This window comes from Macrobrachium rosenbergii, chromosome 42 (assembly GCF_040412425.1).
Source record: "Macrobrachium rosenbergii isolate ZJJX-2024 chromosome 42, ASM4041242v1, whole genome shotgun sequence".
Classification (NCBI taxonomy): Eukaryota; Metazoa; Arthropoda; class Malacostraca; order Decapoda; family Palaemonidae; genus Macrobrachium; species Macrobrachium rosenbergii.
The window spans coordinates 35,382,638-35,405,379 of record NC_089782.1 but is presented as its reverse complement, the minus strand read 5'-3'; the positions used below and the strand labels follow the sequence as shown (position 1 = coordinate 35,405,379).

At 38.2% G+C, this 22,742-nt stretch overlaps 1 protein-coding gene and 1 long non-coding RNA gene across 4 annotated transcripts in view; both read left to right on the top strand.

Moving 5' to 3' along the window:
* The window catches only part of LOC136828253 (uncharacterized), a 295,190-nt gene extending 280,774 nt beyond the window's left edge, over positions 1-14,416 (top strand). The window contains exon 6 of one of the 3 annotated variants that reach the window (XR_010849971.1): positions 13,960-14,416. This is a non-coding gene — a long non-coding RNA (uncharacterized lncRNA). The remainder of the gene's footprint in view (positions 1-13,959) is intronic. The other 2 variants (XR_010849970.1, XR_010849969.1) reach the window with 2 other exon arrangements.
* A 3,341-nt stretch (positions 14,417-17,757) lies between these two features.
* On the top strand, positions 17,758-22,537 carry LOC136827797 (uncharacterized). Its single transcript, XM_067085257.1, has 2 exons — positions 17,758-17,954; positions 22,396-22,537. The coding sequence occupies exons 1-2, from the start codon at positions 17,758-17,760 to the stop codon at positions 22,535-22,537; spliced, it is 339 nt and encodes a 112-aa protein (XP_066941358.1).
* The last annotated feature ends 205 nt before the right edge of the window (positions 22,538-22,742 follow it).

The following is a 22,742-nucleotide window of genomic DNA, read 5'->3' as shown; positions in this document are numbered from 1 at the left end:
TATTTTATTTCTTTTATTTTTAATCGTCTTAAAAATTTATTTCTGAACTTTTCCTTTTGTAATTATCTTTTTAAACTTATACTATTGGAAAAGTTAATATGATTTTTATATTTGTCAATTTCTTCGGTAGGAGTCCCTCATTGTGATACCTTAGAACTTCTTCGGTTAAAACTACCTGAGTGTTCATTTGTTACCTTTGGTTGAATTTTCATAATGTAATATTTCCGAACCTTGGTTCCTGTTGCTTATTTCTTGATATGATTTTTTTTTTATTCAGGTAATTTGAAACACTTCTGGATGCGTTTCTTCAGGCTCATTTTGAGTTTTGGAATATTCTAATGGCAGTAAATTCCTTTCTGCCTTATATCTAGTTCTTAGAAATAGTTTACATACATGAGCATCTTTCTGTTGAGTAAGTTAGATGTTTTCACCAAATTTATACAGATACTTTGATGATATTCAGACTTTTTGCAGAAATTCGCGTAAACGGTAGCTGTTACGTACTAGAATTTCCTTTCTTCTTAACCCTTCTCCCCTGCCTTTTTGAGAAGGGGGTTGCCTGGAGAAGGTGCCCATGTCTTTTTGAGAGTAGGGGGGGAATGTGGGCTATTTAGTTGTCATTCCTTACATTTTTGTTCATTTGAAAACAAATACTATACAAACTCTTCTGATTTTTTTTTTTTTGGGGGGCGTCCCCTCGGGCCCTTAGCTGCAACCCCTTTCATTCCTTTTGCTGTAACTCTGTTCATATTCTCTTTCTTCCATCTTACTTTCCTCAACCCTCTCCTAATAATTGATTCATGGTGCAACTGCTTTGAGGTTTTCCTCCTGTTACACCTTTCAGACCTTTTTACTGTCAGTTTCCGTTTCAGTGCTGAATGACCTCATAGGTCCCAGCGCTTGGGCCTTTGGCCTAAATTCTATAGTCTATTCTTTATTCTGTGGTACTCTCTGCACAAACTGCGGAGATTCTTTGTTTTGACTGTCTTTAATCATAGAGTAATTCATCCTGTCACTTCAGATAATCAATCAGTCAGTCACTTAGTCAGTCTCTTCAGATAACCAATCAGTCAGTCATTTCAGATAATCAGTCAGTCAATCACTTAGGCAGTCACTTCAGATAATCAATCAGTCATTCATTTCAGATAATCAATCAGTCAATCACTTAGTCAGTCACTTCAGATAATCAATCAGTCAATCACTCAGTCAGACTTTAAGACTTCTCTCTGATGAAGTAATGGTCAACGAGTTGCTTATCTTCGGAATTGAATTCTTTTTTTAATATTGGAAAATTTTTATAAATCTCTCTCTCTCTCTCTCTCTCTCTCTCTCTCTCTCTCTCTCTCTCTCTCTCCACGCCATGGCTGACTGGATTATGTAACCAAGTCAGTTGTGTCAGAGAATGATATGTTATCTCTAGTTATACTACTCACTCTAAACAAGCTGTACCTGAATTCAGAATGTATGTGTTTTTATTTCTGTGTTGTTTATTTTCTTATCTTTTTCTTCCTCTTACTCTTTTCTTAATTTTCAATTAAATGCCATTACTAAATAGTAACTTTCTACTATTGTACCGTTCTTCATCGATTATCTGATATTGTACAGTGTTCATAGTCCGCGACTCACTATGCACAGGTAACATAGGGCTAATGATGCTGAATATTCGACGTAGCTAGATGTGTCCTTTGAATCCAAGCCTTTTAAATTCACAGCCTTCGAAAACATACATCTCCAAGTGCTTTTAAAAATTAGTTATTGTATATCATATCTCCGTACTGCCCTAAAATGGAAAACTGCTGTATCTGCAAAATTTTCGAAATTGAGATATGCCACCTACTGGGCTCGTGAAACACTCATACACAAGTTACTGCAGTTTCAGAATGATTCTTCAGTGCTTTCCACGAGTATTTAGGGGGTCTCATTTGCAGTATCTGCAAAATCAGTATTAAGGCAAGGGGAAACTGCAGTATCTACCATTTTTCTCAGTTTTGTATTTTTGCAGACGCTGCAACGCTAGCACACAAGTTACTGCAGTTTCAGAATGATTCTTCCAGACCTTTCCACGAGTATTCAGGGGGTCCCATTTGCAGTTTCTGCAAAATCAGTAGTAAAGCAAGGGACGATATACCATTTTTCTCAGTTTTGTATTTTTGCAGACGCTGCAATCTTCCATTTTAGGGCAGTGTAGGTGACAGAATTTGCACCTCGTTCTTCAGATGTTTTGTTTCACCCTTGCAGAATCATTGTTCTCAAAACTATTTACCCCCATCTTCTTAGATGTGCTATTAATGATTTAAGCCTTCGTATGGAGAATTCAAATTCGGCCATCTTACACAAACATTTTTCCTGTAGAGAACTCCCAGTACCACCATCAGTACCTGCATATTTGGAGTTTGCGTAGGGTATCCGAGCGTGCATTTCCGTAAAGGTGCCAAGTTTTGCACTTCTTTATGATAAGAGGCATTTTATTAATTTTGTTTTCCTCAATAACTTTGTATGAACATGAATATCCAGCTCAAGGTCTCTAGGCCCTGGTCCAGCTTATCTCTGTAAGTTAATAGTTTCTTTTCTTTATTTATCTATCATCATTTTTATTTGTGCATTTTTCTTCTTCTTTTTGGTGTGATTTATATTTAGTTTTCACTTTTTCAACAGGTTCCGTGCACATGTTTTCAACTTTTTTCATGTCTTCCTTTCTTATTGTCACCTTTCCCTATTCCAGTTTTCTTCGCCGTAATCAGTTATTTGAATGTTTCCATTTTTTCTTTTGCTTTAGATAAACTTTCCTCCTCTTCCTCTTCCTCTTTTCTCTTCCTCTTTTCTCTTCCTCCTTTCGCTTAAACGAAGGTTTGAGTCTGACACTGTAAGCACAACAGATCGATACTGGTAAATTCACCTTTCCCCTCTCTCCCTCTCCTAATCTCCCCCCCTCTTTCCTCCCCCCCTCCCCCCCTCCTCCTGATGCCCGGTCCCTTCACAGTTCCCGCTTCCTCCTCTTCCTTTTCCTCCTCCTCCTCCTCCTCCTCCTCGTTCATTCTTTACCCACCCCCTTCATGGGATATAGGGAGGGTGAAGGGAGTGTTAAGGCCTGCTAATGTGGTTTGTGAACTTGTGCATTTGTTTACGTTATTTTTTTTACCTTTTTTTTATTTTACTTTGGTTATTTTTTTTCACTTTGTTTGTTTGTTTGTGTGTCAGTCTGTTTCTCTGTTGTTGTTGTAGATGTTTTTGTAGTTGTTGTTGTTGTTGTTGTAGGAGGCACAACCTTTGCCCACTTCCCCATTCCAAGTTGTCTTCTTTTACTCCGTTTACAGTTTACAGAATAATTGTGGAAATGTTAAAATTCTCAAGATGATAATATCCGACAGCTGACTCTCTCTCTCTCTCTCTCTCTCTCTCTCTCTCTCTCTCTCTCTCTCTCTCTCCACGTCCTCGCCTTACCAGGTTAAGATCCTCATTTCGATTCTCGTTTCGAGCATGGAACAAACTGAGCATGTCGCATTAAACCTATTGTGCCTCCGTGTACTTGGTGGTCAGTCGACTGTGGCTAGAGGAAGGTGATAAGATAGGGGAAAATTAACGGGCTTGAGCGATCGTTTTCCTGCCAGACTATATTACCCTTTCATGATTAAAATGTGACTCTCTCTCTCTCTCTCTCTCTCTCTCTCTCTCTCTCTCTCTCTCTCTCTCTCTCTCTCTCTCTTCTTCTTTTCTTCTTCTTTCTTCTTCTTCTTTTTCTTCTATTCATTGCCTTTATTTCTTCAGTTTTGTAGTTTATTAACTTTTCCTAGTTGCTATTTGCCTTTCTTTCTTTCGTGTCTCATTTCATCTGTTATTTTTAACCCTATTCACGCCTTTACTTCTCTTTCCTTCTCCTTTACTGTTCCCCTTTTTTCCATTCATCTTCTTACCGGTAGGTATTGCTATCAATTGGTCTCCATCGTCCGTCTGTCGTATTTTGCATTTTAATCTTCTCACGAACTATTGGACCAAGCAAGACCAAACTTTGTTTGAAAGATCGGCATGAAGTCCTTGCTAAGTGGTTTCTCTCAGGTGCACATTGGTCCACAGACGCGGCCACCGTAGCCTATTCTGCCCTAAAATGGAAAAATGCAGTATCTGCAAAATTTTCGAAATTGAGGTTGCCACCTATTGGGCTCGTGAGACACTCATACACAAGTTACTGCAGTTTCAGAATGATTCTTCAGTGCTTTATTTAGGGGGTCCCATTTGCAGAATCAGTAGTAAGGCATGGGAAAACTGCAGTATCAACCATTTTTCTCAGTTTGGTATTTTTGCAGACACTGCAATACTAATACACAAGTTACTGCAGTTCCAGAATGATTCTTCAATGCTTTCCACGAGTATTTAGGGGGTCCTATTTGCAGAATCTGTAAAATCAGTGTAAGGCAAGGGAAAACTGCAGTATCAACCATTTTTCTCAGTTTGGTATTTTTGCAGACACTGCAACATTAATACACAAGTTACTGCAATTTCAGAATGGTTCTTCAATGCTTTCCACGAGTATTTTGGGAGGGGGTCCCATTTGTAGTATCTGCAAAATCAGTAGTGAGGCAAGGGAAAACTGCAGTATCAACCATTTTTCTCAGTTTGGTATTTTTGCAGACACTGCAATCTTCCATTTTAGGGCAGTATTGTTCTATAGTGATTGGCTGAACCCTTTACGGAGCATTTAATCCAGATAAGCCATGTAAGCTCTCCGGAACATCCAGTCATTCTTACCACTTTCCCCTTCCCCCCCCACTCTCTCCCTCCTCTTTCCTTATCCCTCCGTCTTCTCCTCCTCCTCCTCCTCTTTGACCCTCATCCTCTCCCTCTTTCCTTCACTTTCCCCTGCCTCCATCTTTTCTTAATCCTTTACTTAATCCTCTTCCTCTTTATCGCTTCCGCAGAGCGAAGGTTTGAGTCCGACACTCTGTAAGCACAACAGATCGATACTGGTAAATTCCCCTTTCCCCGCTCCCCACCCGCCGTCCTCCCCTCCCCTCCCCTCCCCTTCCTATGCCTAGTCCCTTCACAGTTCCCGCTTCCTCCTCCTCCTCCTCCTCCTCCTCCTCCTCCTCCTCCTCCTCCTCCTCCTCCTCCTCCTCCTCCTCCTCCTCTTCCAAATTCTCTACCGGCCTCCGTCTGGTACAGAAAGGGCGAAGAGAGTATAAAGGCTTGCTGATGTTGCCCTTAATCTTATGCAGTTTTGGGATTATTTTCGTAAATGGTCGTGTTTTTTTCTCTCTTTTATTATTTAACCCCCCTTCCCCCGCCCCCGTCGTCTTTCTGTCTTTATGTATCTCTGTCTGTCAAGACTCCCTTCTGCGTGACATAATCATGTGACTTGGAGTTTAAAAAAAAATGGTTAAGTTTACCTAGATAATTATTGTTATTATTATTTATTTATTTATTTTTTGCTGTATCGTGGGCACAGTAGCTTACCCTCAATATTATGTCGGTTCTTGATTGTCGTATGAAATGAATAATTATGGTTATCTGCCGCCTGTGAGGGGGCGAGGAATAGCTGTCAGTTCGGGAGGGATTTGTCACTCAGTCGTGCGCTTGGCTGGGATTTTATTTGTCATTTTTCTGTAGCGTTTTTTAAATGGGTTATTTTTAGAATACATTATCTTATGCGTTGCTATGTTGTGTAGCCTCTCTCTCTCTCTCTCTCTCTCTCTCTCTCTCTCTCTCTCTCTCTCTCTCTCTCTCTCTCTCTCTCGTTGTTACCTACATCAACGAAATTCAGAGAAGGCAACGAACTGACCAGTCTAGGTACTTGTCAACAAAATATCTCGAGAACGGATTAGCGGATGTCAGTGAATCTGAAGTAACATTTTTGGATTGACTCATGAAAATTATTATTATTTTTTTTTTATTCATCGAGGAAGGTTCGTAGCTATGGAAACCATCTCGTCTTCAGCGGCTGAAAGTATATATTAGCCCGCACCGTAGGATTTTTTTTTCATGGCCATTTCATAGAGCAAGTTTTATTGCCTATGAATTATCGATGGCGGGTGTAAATGCTATGCTGTACGCTTTGACCTTTCTGACCTTATCTGACCTTATCTGACCCCTTCCATAGCTCCCCCTTAACCTTTCTGACCTCTTGTGACTCACTTCTGTAGCTCCCCCTTACATTTCTGACCTCTAGTGACACCATCCTATAGCTCCCCCCACCCTTACTTTTCTGACTCCCTTCTATAACTCTGCCTTACCTTTCTGACCTCTCTCCTGTGCCTCTTTCTTACCTTTCTGACCTCTTCTGACCCCTTCTTGTACCTCCCCCATGTCTTATTCCATTTCTTACAATGTGACAGTCTTAATCGGCAAACACAGATCGATATTGGTAAATTCCCCCAAAATGCCTGTTCCTTTCCCAGTATGCTTGGTCTCTGCATAGTTCCCGCTTCCTCCTCTCTCTCTCTCTCTCTCTCTCTCTCTCTCTCTCTCTCTCTCTCTCTCTCTCTCTCTCTAAAACACAGCATCCAGAGTACCTCCCCGTCCCCCATCCCTGTGGTATAGAAAGAGCGACCATTGTATTAAGGCCTGGTAATGTGATTTGTTTTAATACTTTTCTTTCTTTTATTTACTTTTTTTGTCTGTTATTTCATCATTGCACGATCGCTTTTCACAAATTAATATTCTGTTCATTTTCTTTTTCAATTTTATAGTGGTATGCGATGCTATTTTTTTGTGAGCTGATGTTTGCACTCGTTTCTCGGTATATGTCAGGCTACGTGGAGGACTGGTGACAAATTTTTATTACCCTTCGCCGGTTGGTCTCCTCCGGTTGATTAACCTTTCGTTTAGCCTTGGAGCCATTGCTCCCAATTAGGAGACAATTTATAGCCATGGAAACCATCTCGCCATTAAGAGACGGGAAGTTCCGTGTACTGCCTTCATTTGTGATCTGGTCTTATTTTTTTATTGTTATTTCTTTTTGTCATTCGTCTTTCACAGATGGATCTGTTTTCGTTGTACAGAAAACTCGATTGCGTTGAAGAAACTTCGGTGGATGTATTGCTTTTTTTTCTGTCATTAATGTTCTGTTCTTCTCAATTCTTTCATCATCATCATTTTTTTTTTTTTTCCATTCCCTTTTTTATAATATTATATCAGCCTCTCGATACATTCTTCCCTTTTATCTTATTCCCTCCTCTTCCAGTTCTTTTGTCTTAACTCTTATTGTATTATTGCCTTTTGTCATTGCTCCTTTTCGTCTTTTTCTACCCCTTATTTCTTCACTTCCTTTTCTGTTTCTTCATTCCCCTCCTTTCACTGAGTTCTCTTACCTCCTGTTTTTCTATACGTCCTCTTTTTTTCTTCTTTTTCCTTTTCCTCTTTTTGTCTCCCTCTTTTTTCCTCTTCTTTTTATTTTTCCCCATCTTCCTTTTTCCTCGTTTTCCTCTTCCTCTTTTTGTTCTTCTTTGTCCTTTTTTCTTTTTCCTCTTATTTTTCCTGTTTCTCTTTCCTCTTCCTCTTTTTCCTCTTCTTTTTACTTTTAATCTTTCCTCTTCCTCTTTTTCCTTTCTTTTTTCCTTTTTTCTCTTTGCCCTTCATCTTTTAACTTTCTTTTTTCCTTGTTTCTCTTTTCCCTTCATCTTTTTCCTCTTCTTTTTCCTTTTTCTCATTCCTCTTCCTCTTTTTCCTCTTCTTTTTCCTTTTCTCTTGCCTCTTCCACTTTTTCGTCTTTTTTTCTTTTTCTCTTTCCTGTTCCTCTTTTTCCTCTTTTTCCCTTTTCTCTTTCCTCTTCCTCTTTTTCCTCTTCTTTTTCCCTTATCTCTTTCTTCTTCCTCTTTTTCGTCTTTTTTCCCTTTTCTCTTTCCTCTTCTTCTTTTCCTCTTCTTTTCCTTTTCTCATTCCTCTTCCCCTTTTTCCTCTTCTTTTTCCTTTTCTCTTTCCTCTTCCTCTTTTCCTCTTCTTTTTCCTTTTTCTCATTCCTTTTTCCTTTTTATCATTCCTCTTCCTCTTCTTCCCTTTTTTCTTTCCTCTTCCTCTTTTTCCCTTTTTTCTTTCCTCTTCCTCTTTTTCGTCTTTTTTCCTTTTTCTCTTTTCCTCTTCCTCTTTTTCTCTTTGTCCTCTTCCTCTTTTTCCTTCTTTTTCCTTTTCCCCTTTTTCCTCTTCTTTTTCGTTTTCCTCTTTTTTCCCCTTCCTCTTTCCTGCCGAGCGAAGGTTTGAGTCCGATGCTTTATAAACATAACAGATCGATACTGGTAAATTCACCTAACCCCTTCCTTTAACCTCTCATCCCCTTCCCCTCCCATTCCCTCCCCCTCCGAAAGTCTGGTCAAGTCTGTTCCCTTCACAGTTCCCGCTTCGTCATCGTCTCTTTCCTCCACCCTCCTCCTCCTCCTCCTCCTCTTCTTCTTCTCTTCCCCAAGGTGACGTCAGTATTAAGGCCCAGTGGTTTAGTTCTTGGGCTGATGCATTGTTGAGATGCATTAGTGAAGTAATTAATTTGGGTTTTTTTGGTCTTTTTAAATTTTATTTTGTTTGTGTGTGTTTTATTTTTCGCTTTTCTGTCAACCTTTGGTCTCCATTTTGCTGTTTTGATGAATTCCCCTCACCTCTCTCTCTCTCTCTCTCTCTATCTATCTATCTTTGACAAATATATGTTTTAGCGAAGTCATTGGCCTCTACTTTGCTGTTTTGATGACACCTCTCTCTCTCTCTCTCTCTCTCTCTCTCTCTCTCTCTCTCTCTCTCTTTGACAAATATAATGTTTTAGCGAAATCATTTTTCTCCATGTTGCTTTGGTTTGATGACCCCCTCTCTCTCTCTCTCTCTCTCTCTCTCTCTCTCTCTCTCTCTCTCTCTCTCTCTCTCTCGATTTTCCAGATTAAATTGCATGGCAATAATGCACGCATTCAACCAATGCAATGTCGACACGTTCTTTGATCCTCGAATGCTTAAACCAAGATGGATTTCAAGTCAGCTTCTGAAAAAGTATTTGTGTGCGTGTGTGTATGTATTTGTATGTATGTATGTATGTGTGTGTGAGAGAGAGAGAGAGAGAGAGAGAGAGAGAGAGAGAGAGAGAGAGAGAAGAGACTGAGACCGGAATGGCGGGCTAAATCAGTCCGTCAAGTGATTCAGGAAGTACAAAAGAGGGGAAAAAATTCCAGATTCAGCAAGGGAATGTTACCAAGACCTGATATGGCAACAGAGCAGAACAGAGACTGGACCTCCGGTGATATGTTCTATAGGTTTGTACCAGATGACATTCTGACACGAAAATAGTAAAGGTTTGTATTGAACATTTTATTGCGTGTGTCGTTAAGCTTAGTTCGTGAAATGCTCTCTCTCTCTCTCTCTCTCTCTCTCTCTCTCTCTCTCTCTCTCTCTCTCTCTCTCTCTCTCTCTCTCTCTCTATATATATATATATATATATATATATATATATACATATATATATATATATATATATATATATATATATATATATGTATGTATGTATGTATTTGTGTGTGTGTATAGATTCGTTTTTGTTGTTTGTTAAACAGATGATTGACAAGGTTAATTTGTTCATCTATTTCGCAAAGGGAGCAAATCACGTTGGTCCCCCCCAAATCCTGGCATCTACTAGCATTTCAGCCACTATGCAAGGCACAGCTAGCTTAGGTTACGATAGTTTAGAGTTACATTAGGGACCGAAATGACTACCTAGGGTGCAAAAAGACTTGGGGCCAATCGACGAGGTACTGACACGCCTGGAATCCGTAGAGAAAAAGGAAGACTGAAAATCAAAGGTAACACCGCAACCAAATTTTTTCAAAATATTCTTAACTAGTAAGTACACAAATAGGATCGCTTGCTGAACCATTCTGACCCTCTAATATTGGTTATAATTATATATATATGTATATATATTTATATTATATGTATTTTATATTTATATTATGTGTATTTATATATATATATATATATATATATATATATATATATATATATATATATATATATATATATAGAGAGAGAGAGAGAGAGAGAGAGAGAGAGAGAGAGAGGGAGGTTACTGTAATACTAAGTTATTCTGTGCATTCCTCGAAATTTCTGGAATGCTCTCAGAACAATAGGGGAAATATTCTGCCATTGACAAACAACTTCTGCCTTCCAATACCCCCTCATCATTCCCAAGACCCCCCCATCCCCATTTCACCCCCACACACACTAGAAAGGTTACGGATGTATGTCAAAGGTCGATTGGTGACAGATTTTAGAAATCTCTCATTTCCAACTTTTTCTTTTTTCATTCTTTCTTTTTTCTACTAAACTTTGACCTTCAGATGTTTTCATCGGCTTTTTCTTACTTAGAAATAGAGAGAACACGCACACACACACACACACACACACACACACACACACACACACACAATGCGGCGTTTCTATTTTAAGACCATGCTGTGAGCCAAGATTATATATATACTCAGGGCATTTTGTGTGTGTGTGTGTGTGTGTATGTATATAATTTTTATACACATATATATACGTATATATATGTGTATATGTCTGTGTATGTACTCTAGTAAGTCATTTCTCTCCGAAGCATGATGTCTTTTACTCCCACGCCCATCCTGTGATTGCGAATGAAGGAGGAAACCTTTTTGCAATGTCATCAGTATTAGCAGTCTCACATGTCCACCTACACACCTGACAATATATATATATGTATATATATATATATATATATATATATATATATATATATATATATATATATATATATATATATATATATATATATATATATATATAGAGAGAGAGAGAGAGAGAGAGAGAGAGAGAGAGAGAGAGAGAGAGAGAGTCCACGTGATATGTATTTTTAACAATGACAACTTTAATTATCTAAATACCATTGACAGGTTGTGTTCCAGTCTTCCGTTGGCTCGTTTATATCATCTCTCTCTCTCTCTCTCTCTCTCTCTCTCTCTCTCTCTCTCTCTCTCTCTCTCTCTCTCTCTCTCTCTCGCACCCCTGAGAGAGAGAGAGAGAGAAGAGTTCAAAAACAAAATGCCTGGAGTCCTTTGTTGACAGATCCCGACTCCAACATAAGAGGCTGTGAATCATTCGCAGGAGTCGGGGGAGTGTTGAATATTTATGAGTCATGCCCCTGTATTTATTTCTGTGCTGGAATGAGGATGTATTTGGGTGATAGAATGAGGGTGAAGTGTGTGTGTGTTAATGACTCAGACCTACAGGTTGATTGTGTATTTCTAGGTATCAGTGTTTTGTGACTCAGACGTAAGGATGAGTGTGTCTTTATGAGTGTGTATTTCTAGGTATCAGTTTTTGTGACTCAGACGTAAGGATGAGTGTGTCTTTATGAGAGTGTATTTCTAGGTATCAGTTTTTGTGACTCAGATGTTAGGATGAGTGTGTCTTTATGAGTGTGTATTTCTAGGTATCAAATTTTGTGACTCAGAATTAAGTATGAGTGTGTAGGTATTTCCAGATGTGAGTTTATATAACTTAGTTATAAGTATGAATTGGGAAATATGCCTGGCTTTGAGCATTTATGACTTACACATGGCGGTAAGTTTAACGAAATATTTCTATGTGAATTTGTTTTTCACACGAATGAAAAATTGGCTGTTGGTTAAATTAATAATATATATGCATAGTGAGTCAGATATTGATTTGTATACTGGGTTTAGTCAACACAGGAATGCGAGTGTTAGTAAGCGTCATAAAAACGAATCAGATTATTAGTATTTATATTTTATGGAACTAAATTGGATTTTGAATATTTTATTTGTTATCGAGAGTGACGGTAACTGATTTATTTATCATCTAAAGAAGTAAGGTTATGAATCGTGGAAGGGATAGACTTTTTGAGTATTGAATCACAGAGGAAGATGAATGAGAATTTATGAATCATTGACAAGAAATAAGGTTATGAAGATTCACATATCATAGACAGGATCAAGTTTTGAGTTTTTGAGTCATGGAGAGTGGTGAACTCTATTTATGGATCATAGAAATTTTGATGTTAATATGCATGTTTAATAATTCAAATATGACCGACAAGCAAATCATGCATTGTAGACAAAGTTATATTTATAAGAATTGATTAGTTTGTTAAGTAGATAAAATATTTAAAAGAGGACAGTAGATTTAGTACACCTGTTATAGCGTGGGGATTTTCTCATGCAAAATATTGATGTACACATATAATACCACACATAAATTGCGTGTCCGTACATGGGAAGGAATACGTTTACTTGGATAAGGCCAGGATTCAGACTTCAAACTTAGGTGTTTGGTAATTTTAACAAATTAAGCAATTAACATTTGCATTAAAAACTCATCAGCAAGAGGTGAAGGCAGGTCATTCATCAATTATTAAAGATTCACTGACATGCTACGAAATTATCGTCTTCTTTTTAGAAATGAAAATAATTTTTTGAACAGTTTATCTTTTTTTTTCATAAAATATATATGTTCAGATACATATACTGGACATTATTTCTTCAATAGTTATGGCATCTGACTTTTTCTTCTGATATTCTGAATATATCTGATATTTTGTGCCCTTCAAATATTTCTCCCTTTTAGGAGAATACATTTTGAAAATATTTTGGTGTTACTGAGTTTTTATTTTTATTTTTTTTTATGGAATGTCAGTGAGTGTTCATGTATCGTTTCATTTTGTAATAGGAAAAGGGCATAGAATATGATTTATATTCTTCAAGTCAGACAGTTGATTCGTTTCTCCTGCGAGTTATAAATTTCACTAATATTAGATCGATTTCATCCATCAGTTAATTCAAACCGATTTCATTCTTCAGTTGAAAAATCCCCGTGGGTCTTTGCATTGTCCCTTCGGCCCCTAGCTGCAACCCCTTTCGTTCCTTTTACTGTACTTCCATTCATATTCTCTTTCTTCCATTTACTTCCCACCCTCTCTTAACAAATGTTTGAAGATTATTTTAAGCCCCGAATGACATCTTCGGTCCCAGCACTTGGCCTTTGGCATAAATCATATATTCCGATTCCGATCGATTGATTATGAAGAAATGTCGACCCATAAAAGTTAAAACTGTCACTACAGGAAAAAGTAAGTCATTAGTTGAATTACAGCAACTCGTCAGGGCTCTGTGTATTTCATGACAGCCCGGAAAAATAAAAGCATGAAAACGGTCTGCGCCAGAGTTTAGAAAGAGGGACGCATGCAACTTATACAGCAAGGGAGCGAAAAAGTTTCTCTCTTAACAAATTTAAGAAATTCCTGACGTGGAGTGGAGTTTAGCTCAAAGTTAATATGACAAGTTGGCCCAAATTAGAGCGCTCAAACTGCGCTGCGTCACGGGAAAATGCTTTAGGTGACTTTAGGTCTCTATATATACATATTATATATATGTGTGTGTATACACATATATATAAATATTTAATATACATATATATTTATATACATATATGTGTGCACACATATACCTGTGTGTGTATGTATATTATTTATATATAGTATACATACATACTTTATATATACATGTATGTGTGTGCATCACGTATAGGACCTGAATTCGATAGAATCATGTACAATACAATAAAATATAAGATTATCAACTCTTCTCTTGATGGCCTGAGTGGTTAGTAGTCTGTCAACAATATACCAGCCAAAAAATAACATTGATTCAAACCATGGTCAGGTTAGATATACTTATCAGTTATTCCCAGTGAAGTGTGAGCTCGATATTGATGGTTTTTTAATCATTCTTATTGTTTTATGGATTTAATTTCATATTATTTTGGATTGAAAATAAACATTTCGTCCTTATTTTTATAGTAACACCAGTCAAAATTGTAGTGTCCGAATTGTATGTGCTGATATGATCACATTTTTTCAAATATATATAGCAGATGGGGTAGACATTCATTGAATACTCGTGCACGTAAATGGTTGGTGGTTTAATTAGACTTGTAACACTCTATACTCTTATGTTTTTCCAGAGACGGGGCTATCTTATCTGTGGACCGTCCACTGAAGGTGAGTTTCCCTTTGCTATGGTCGCAACTTTGAATTCCACGAGATAAACTTCGTATTCAAGCATTTATAAATCACTAATAAACACCGACGTGCATCTGGCAGAATGAGGTCAAGGTAAAGGTCATACTTACAGGTCAAAGGTTAAAAAAAAAAGGTATTTGCCACTGCTTCGGGAATTGCATTTCAAAAGCACCATTTTTTCTTTCGTTTTTTAAAGGTGTCCTTTTTGTAGTTGAGACATCAGATTGCCCGTCCCGTCGGCCTTTGCAGTATAAGGAAATTTGTTTGTTAGGAAGAGAGAAGAATCCATTTGTCAAGGCAATGGAGTACCGTGAAGAAAATTGAAGTCTTAGAATTCCAGAATTGTTTAATTGAAATTTAGCTGTTTTGACTTTCCGTAGTGACCACAATTCCGAGTCTTGAAATGACGCTTTTTTCTTTATTCATTTTATTTGATAATTGCGTATTCTGTAAATTAGTGGGACTTTTTTTTATGTCTCATTCATAGTTCTTATTATTCACGAGATGTGATATTGACTTGAAAATGCTAATTTAGTTACTACTTTTGTTTTCGCATATCTTTAATTGCCTGATGGCCGTATTTATTTTTTCTAATACGTATTTGTTTGCGTGGTTATTTTGCCAGCGTCATACCCCAGGTAAATAATTCAGAACGCTGAAATATAATCCCTCTCGTCTGTTCCTTCGACTTGGACTCAAAATGCCTTCGTCCTTTTCAGAAAGTTCAAAGGTCAGTTGGCAGTATATATATATATATATATATATATATATATATATATATATATATATATATATATATATATATATGTATATGTGTGTGTTATATGTTTATTTCTACCACACAAGTCCCTGTACAGCCCCAAACACCTTTTTATGTAACACAATTGCCTTTGTTTCCAGTGTCCAGTGTACAGGCGTAGGCGTGTCTGACTCAGTACGAGCAAGCAAGTGCTTGGAAATGTCCGTTTATTTAGAGAATCAGGTGATTGCGTGTCCGATTCCGTCGTTAGTGGCCACGTCTCATCTCTCCTGCCCAGAAAGATGCTGATAATTTCGCTAAACGTTATTTTGGTTTGAATTTCTCTTTCTCTCTCTCTCTCGGGAAGTTTAGGTTTATTGAAGGTTAAGTCACTGATCTGCAGTGTGTCATGATCGATAACCGATAGAATTTACGTGAGGGGGGGGGGAACTGTAAATAAAAACAATCGCTCACAGCGACCAGAACGCATTTCCAAGAAGCTTTTGTGGGTCATTCGTCACAGACCAGTACTGAAGCCTTTTATGTATCATTTCATTTGTCGATGTTCGATGTTTGATTCACTTAGTGTCATCTGTGTTTTTTTTTTTTTAGTGATCAAAAATGCTTAATGCTTTGAAGGGTCACTGCAGTCATCTTTGGACAGGTTTTATGAGGATTTATGCACGCGTGTCAATTTAGTTTTATTAGCTATTTAGGAGTGGATATTGGTATAACGTTTTTTGTTGTCATTTCTGCAACCCAGATCTTTTTGTCTTTATGCAATAGGTGCCATGCTCCTTTGGCCTCATACAGTAGGTGCCAGTTCTTATATACGCTAAAGGGGGGGGGTGCCATCATTGCATCTCGAGCGGTGCACTGTAGGCATTACTTAAGGTTCTTTGCAGCGTCCCTTCGGTCCCTAGCTGCAACCCCTTTCATTCCTTTTACTGTACCTCCTTTCATATTCTCTTTCTTCCATGTTACCTCCCACCCTCTCCTAACAGTTGTGTCATAGTTCAACTGCGAGGTTTTCCTCCTGTTAAACTTTTCAAACCTCTTAACTCTCAGCTTTCCTTTCGGCGCTGAACGACCTCATAGATCCCAGCGTTTGGCCTTTGGCCTAAATTTCATGTTCCAGTTCCAGACTCCAAATGTCATCGCCCTAGGTAGAAGACACCAACACCCTCAGACACTGAATGCCAATGCCCTTGCTTACGAAAGTCATACTTCAGTGTAGTATGATGTGCATTGCTATACTGACATGAATCACGGCACGACAATGAAACTAAAAGATTTGTTCATTTGAGAATAATATATTAAAAAGAATTTTAGGCATCCACTTTCATATCTTCTTCACGATTAGGACAGGCACAAAGCTGGCTTAGCTAAACCAGTCACTTCCCACTTTTGCTTGAACGATCCTAGACCAGAAAAGAGGTTAATGAACTGGTTGAATGGTTGATTTATATTAACATGATGCCACAGAATCGCCATCAACGTAGGAAAGGAAAGAATTTGGCAGGATTTGCTTGCTGGTGGCATCTCTGTGCTAAACCTCGGTATCTGTTCATTTGTGCGTCTTATTCCAAAGGTTTTGTCTTGTAAATCCTTCATGAAATTTGTGTTTATGTTTTACACAGCGGCTTCAGAGGGACACGATGTCCATGTATATATATATATTATATATATGTATATATATATATATATATATATATATATATATATATATATATATATATATATATATATATATATATATATATTACTAAGAGGACATCATTCAAACTGGATGGTATCTAATGGAGTATTTTATTCAGATACCATCCAGTTTGAATGAGGTCCTTTTAGTAATTTTACTAGTGTGCAGAACAATTGTGTATGTGATAAAGTTAATATATATATATATATATATATATATATATATATATATATATATATATATATATATATATATATATATATATATATATATATATTATTGTTTGTGTGTGTTATTGTGAGCGTAATGTACCAGATCTGGAGAGATGAGCATGAAGGATAAAACACGCATTCTTAAATCAAATATAAAATCTTTATTTAGAATCTAAAATCTTCATTTCCGCGGAGCTGTTAAATGGCAGAAATTTTTTTCCCAAAACCAAGGCTTCAAATTATATTTTAATTGTATCTTAAATTGAACAAAAAGTAAGGAAGTATTTACCCCTTTGGCATTCAACGCTCATTTGAACCTTCTCTCTCTCTCTCTCTCTCTCTCTCTCTCTCTCTCTCTCTCTCTCTCTCTCTCTCTCTCTCTCTCTCTCTCTCTCTATGGGAGCAAGAGGAGCTTTAGATCATTACCCTTAATGTATGCTTCATTGTAGCCTTCTTCCAGAGGGTGTCAGCACCTCTCTCTCTCTCTCTCTCTCTCTCTCTCCCCGTTCACTTCCCTTTCCTTGTTTTATCTATTGTTTGTCCTCTTCCGGGCAGACGGCAAATAAGGAGTCTCTCTCTCTCTCTCTCTCTCTCTCTCTCTCTCTCTCTCTCTCTCTCTCTCTCTCTCTCTTTTATACATTTATATCAAATATATATAGAGATCTTTGAAGAATATTCTTTCGTTATATATATGAAAAATATATTGTCTATATATATAGTGTTTTGAATATGTGTGTGTGTGTGTATATATAGGTATATATGTTTATGTGTGTGTAACATGTACTCTCTGACTGACTCTTAGTTGAATCTTTGTATACATATATAAATATATATAAAATTAAATGGTAGAACTGTATAAATTGGAAAATGTGTGTTTATATTTTTAAATGCTCTGATAAAAATGAAATATTTACTAAACGATAAAAGTGAAATATTTACAACTAGGTGCCAAAATGATTCTCTCTCTCTCTCTCTCTCTCTCTCTCTCTCTCTCTCTCTCTCTCTCTCTCTCTCTCTCTCTCTCTCCTTTTCATGAACCGCCTGAAAATTTCCGCGTTGAACGAAAGGACCCCAGTGTAAGCGTGCTGGCATGGTACCTTTAGCTTTGGGTGAAGGTGCGTACAGAGGACCCTCTGGCCTTACATTACTAACCCCTCCTCCTCCTCCTCCTCCTCCTCCTCCTCCTCCTCCTCCTCCTCCTCCTCCTCCTCCTCCTCCTCCTCCTCCTCCTCCTCCTCCTCCTCCTCCTCTCTCTCCTTCTCATCCTTATACTTCTCCCAAGCCGAGGTTAAAAAAGATCTGGCATGGCTTTGAATTTAAAGAGAGAGAGAGAGAGAGAGAGAGAGAGAGAGAGAGAGAGAGAGAGAGAGAGAGACTAAGAGACTGTTAAAATGTTTTTTTTTCTTTTTTTTCTTTCTCAGTGATATTTTTTTCCTATTACAATGATATATTTTTTTCTCTATTGGCGTGAGTCGCAACGTCTCCTTGTTCATCGTCAACCATCTCCTGGAATGACATCCTCGTGAGGACGCGTGCCTCACGAAGCCCTTTGAAGCCTCCGCCTTGCGAGTAGCTAGCAGCTTGTGCGTGCGAGCGTGCACGCTCGCGCGCGTATGTGTGTGTATGAAGAATCCACGCGTGCACGTCGAAGGTCGAAGCTAGCTTAGGAAAGTGCTACAGTCGATCGAAGGAACCCCGCTTTATTTCCGCTTTTCGTTTCCTTGGATCCTCTGGGAAGGAGAGAGAGAGAGAGAGAGAGAGAGAGAGCAGTGAAGAAGGGAAGCGAGCGAGCAAGGCCGCCGACGACGAGCAACGCGATGATGATAAGTCGGGTCTTGCGATAAGGCCGCCGACGACGAGCAACGCGATGATGATAAGTCGGGTCTTGCGATAATCCGGTTGTACGGGTATTGAGCGAGAGAGAGAGAGAGAGAGAGAGAGAGAGAGAGAGAGAGAGAGAGAGAGAGGCCTTTCATTCAGAAGTGAGAGAGAGGGCTCAGAGCTACGTCTGGTTAGGGGGGAGGGGGAGGGCCACCCCCTCCCCAGGATGGAGGGGGGCGATGGGATGGGGGTATGAGACGGATACCCACGATGCTTTGTTCATCCTGTGCGGCTCTTCTGCTGCTCTGAACTTCAACACCCCCTCCCCCCAACCCTAACCCAACCCCTGAGGGCCACGGTGGGGGTGTCGGGGTGAAGGGGGAAGGAGACTAGAAAAAGGAAGAGAAATAGGATTTAAGGGTCCAGGGTGCGAGAGGTACAAAGAGAAAGAGAGAGAGAGAGAGAGAGAGAGAGAGAGAGAGAGAGAGAGAGAGAGAGAGAGAGTGTGTGAATATTCAAAGAGCAAAGTGCAACCCATAGACAGAATGAAAAATGAATAAATAAATTATATATATATAAATATATATATATATATATATATATGTATATATATACATAAAATTTGTGTATATATATATATACATATATATATGTATAAAATGGTTAGCATTCAATATTAAATGGCTGTCGTGATCATTTTAATATCTTAGCTGTACTTAACGTGACATAGCACAACGCATATAACTCAGCAGATATAACTGACTATCATAGCATTAAACACGTTACGAAATAACTTCACAAGTATTAAATTAATAATCCCGCACATAACAACACACGAAAACGTCGTATTTATAACGTAGAATGACGAACAAAACGCAAGACAAATAATCGTTTAAAGGTAGCATTTTCACTCTCCTACCTGGCATGACAAGGGGCTAAATATATGAATGAAGGACCTTTGCCAAGGGACGTTTTGATGAATGGAATGGAAGTGTTGGAGGGGGGGGGAAGGGGGAGAGGGGAGGGAGGGGAAGGGGTGAAAGGAAGTGGTGGCGTTGGTGAAAAACAAAGGAAGTTGGAGGGGGAAGGGGAGGAGGGGGTTAGCAGTTAGGAACCTGTAGAGATGTGAGAATGAGGGGACTGTGAATGGTTGAATGGTTGAGAGAAGAAGAAGAAGAAGAAGAAGAAGAAGAAGAAGAAGAAGAAGAAGAGAAAAGTGGTGGGATGTAGGAAGGTAAAGAGGAAGGAAGTGAGGGAGAGGGAGAGGGAGGAGGGGGCGGAAGGAGGAATAGCAGCATTGCTCCTAAAAAGGGGGGAGGGGGAAGTTTAAAGAGGAGAGAATGGAAGCTCCTACCAGGACAAGACGCCTTCTAAAAAAGAAAGTAAAAAAAAAAGAAAGTTATAAAAAGAAAAGTCGTCTGGAAAATTAATTAATAGGAAAGAGGAAAGAGAGTTGATGAAGAAGCCTGCCGTTCACCCATACAATGATGTCTGCCATCTTCCGTTTACTTCTTTTTAGTGTTACGTGTTGTGTTGTGTAGCTCTTAATATGGGTATGTTTATATTCACTGCCTACTTACGTATTGATGGGAATCAGTAACTGTGCTTGTGTTCTATGTATTTTTACATTTAAAGAGAGAGAGAGAGAGAGAGAGAGGTAAGGTGAGCTCTTAAAGAGGGTGGCTCCAAAAACTTGGCATTTCTTTCACCGTCTGCTTCAATACTTAAGTGTGGAAAGAATATTTCCGTTATATATATATATATATATATATATATATATATATATTATATATATATATATATATATATATATATATATATGTGTGTGTGTGTGTGTGTGTGTGTGTGTGTGTGTGTGTGTGTGTGTGTGTGTAAGGAGAGGAATACCGCTGCAGAAATGAAGAATACACTTTTTCTTATCGACTGATCGAAAAGTGAAAGCTGACAAGGAGAATTATATTATAATATTTTAAAACTTATCTCTCTCTCTCTCTCTCTCTCTCTCTCTCTCTCTCTCTCTCTCTCTCTCTCTCTCTCTCACACACACACACACACACACACACACACACACACACACACACACACACACTATTACCACAATCAATTTGAATCTTCTTCTTTGACAGGAGAGTAGTAAATATCAGTCACTTACATATCAGCCCCAAAAAGTCATATACTTCAATTCAGACTAGGATGGATGTGCTTGTCAGATACGATTCCTATTGGCTGAAAGTTAATCTTTATGGAAAAGAGTGTGTGTGTGTGTGTGTGTGTGTGTGTGTGTGTGTGTGAGAGAGAGAGAGAGAGAGAGAGAGAGAGAGAGAGAGAGAGAGAGAGAGAGAGAGAGAGAGAGAGAGAAAAGTATAATTACAAAATAAAAGTAAAATAAGGAAGTTCAAAGTGTGCATCACGACTCATGATTTTGTTTATCCAGTCTCTTCAAATATGATGTTTATAGCTGAAGAATTGATTTCTCTGTCAATTTAAAAACATGTACACTCTATATGTATATCGATGTAATGTCGTTGTAACATCTTAGACTGATGTATTTTTATGTTCCTATTGCATTTTTGTGTAGGTGGTGATGTAAAAATAACCCAGTCCCCATTCATGTAAGCCTGTAAGGTGTTTACTCCTGGTGATCGTGATGGATATAGTACTTTTAATTTTGGTGTTAGGTGTTCTTCGTTAAGAACGTTGTGAATTAATAATAGATGCATAAACGTTGTGAATTAATAAGAGATGCATAAATAGTAACTTCAATTTCGATAGGACAAAAGTGTACAGTATATCATTCACAATAAAAAATTTTACCATTTTTTGTTGACTTACTATAAAGAAAACGATACCGTTATATTACAAGGGTGACTACAAGATTCTGCGTGTGACAACCGCATTATTCTCTCTCTCTCTCTCTCTCTCTCTCTCTTTCACACACACACACACACACACACTCAGATGTTTAGTTTATCCATATAATGGAAAAATTAAAAATACTTTTTACAAAGATGTAACCTAGTATAACCTTCTTAACCTAACCTATCATTTGAAGCCGTGCCCTGACCTGGCCTTAGGGACGCCCTCTACGTGACACCGGGCATAACAGAACGACGTATGGCCAACAATCCTGCAAAAGAAATTATTTCTCATAATTTTGTCTGTTGCCCAAAGGTATTATCATAACAGGATTCACTTAGGTAAACTTATAGTCACAGAATTTCGCTGAATATATTAAGTTACGCAACAGGACTTATTACTCTTCCTCATTTATATAGTCGTTACTAGATTTTCAAAAGCTAGATTATCCCGTAGTTTTAAAGCCCCAGGCCCAAATGATGCAGTTCTGTTGCTTAGAGGAGGTTTTGGTTTGTTATTTATTATAGATTTAATGGTTATTATAATATTTTTTTTTTTTTGTTTCTGGAACTTGATGTGATGCCTTGCCACCAGTAAGGCATTAAAAAGTGTAGTGTTTCCACGCAGGCAGAATCGATTTCTTTAGGGAATAGTTGACTGCAAGGTCCGTGCATCTAATCATGATACATAGTTAATAATATTAATTTTTTAAAATGGATTTATGAGTTAGAACGTAATGTTTAAAGTACAGTTGCCAGCATGCCATACATCTGGCTAAAAAAAAAACGGATAACATGCATAATATAGTCCAGCTTATACTTAAAATCTTTTTCTTTTGCAAGAGTTGTTAAGGCATAACTAGCTTCTAATGTGATGTAAAGATAATTCAACTAGCTCTAGTTATTTATAATTTATTGTGCTGATTTATATTATATTGAAAATTTAGTGGGTAGCTGTTCTTCACACGCCAAGAGAGGTGCAGATCTGTGATTGCAAAATGACAAACATCGACGTCCTCATTTTAACCGCCACTACTGCCTCGTATCAGTAGGGTGGTGGTTGGTCCTCCTCCTCCTCCTCCTCCTCCTCCTCCTCCTCCTCCTCCTCCTCCTCCTCCTCCTCCTCCTCCTCCTCCTCCTCCTCCTCCTCCTCCTCCTCCTCCCGTTTATCTAGTCTTCTCTCAGGGTCTTTAATTATTTCCCCCTGCCTTGAGTCGTTACTGAGTGCTTAATCCTTTTTTTTCATAGATTTGCTTGGAAATGAGAGTAAGGCCTCGAAACTATAATCTTTTTCTTATTTTTTTTTTATTGCACGTAATGTCGATGTACTTAACAGCTTGAACCCTGCTTGATTTTTTTTCTATTGTTTTGGATTTCAGACAAGTATTTTAATGAAGAC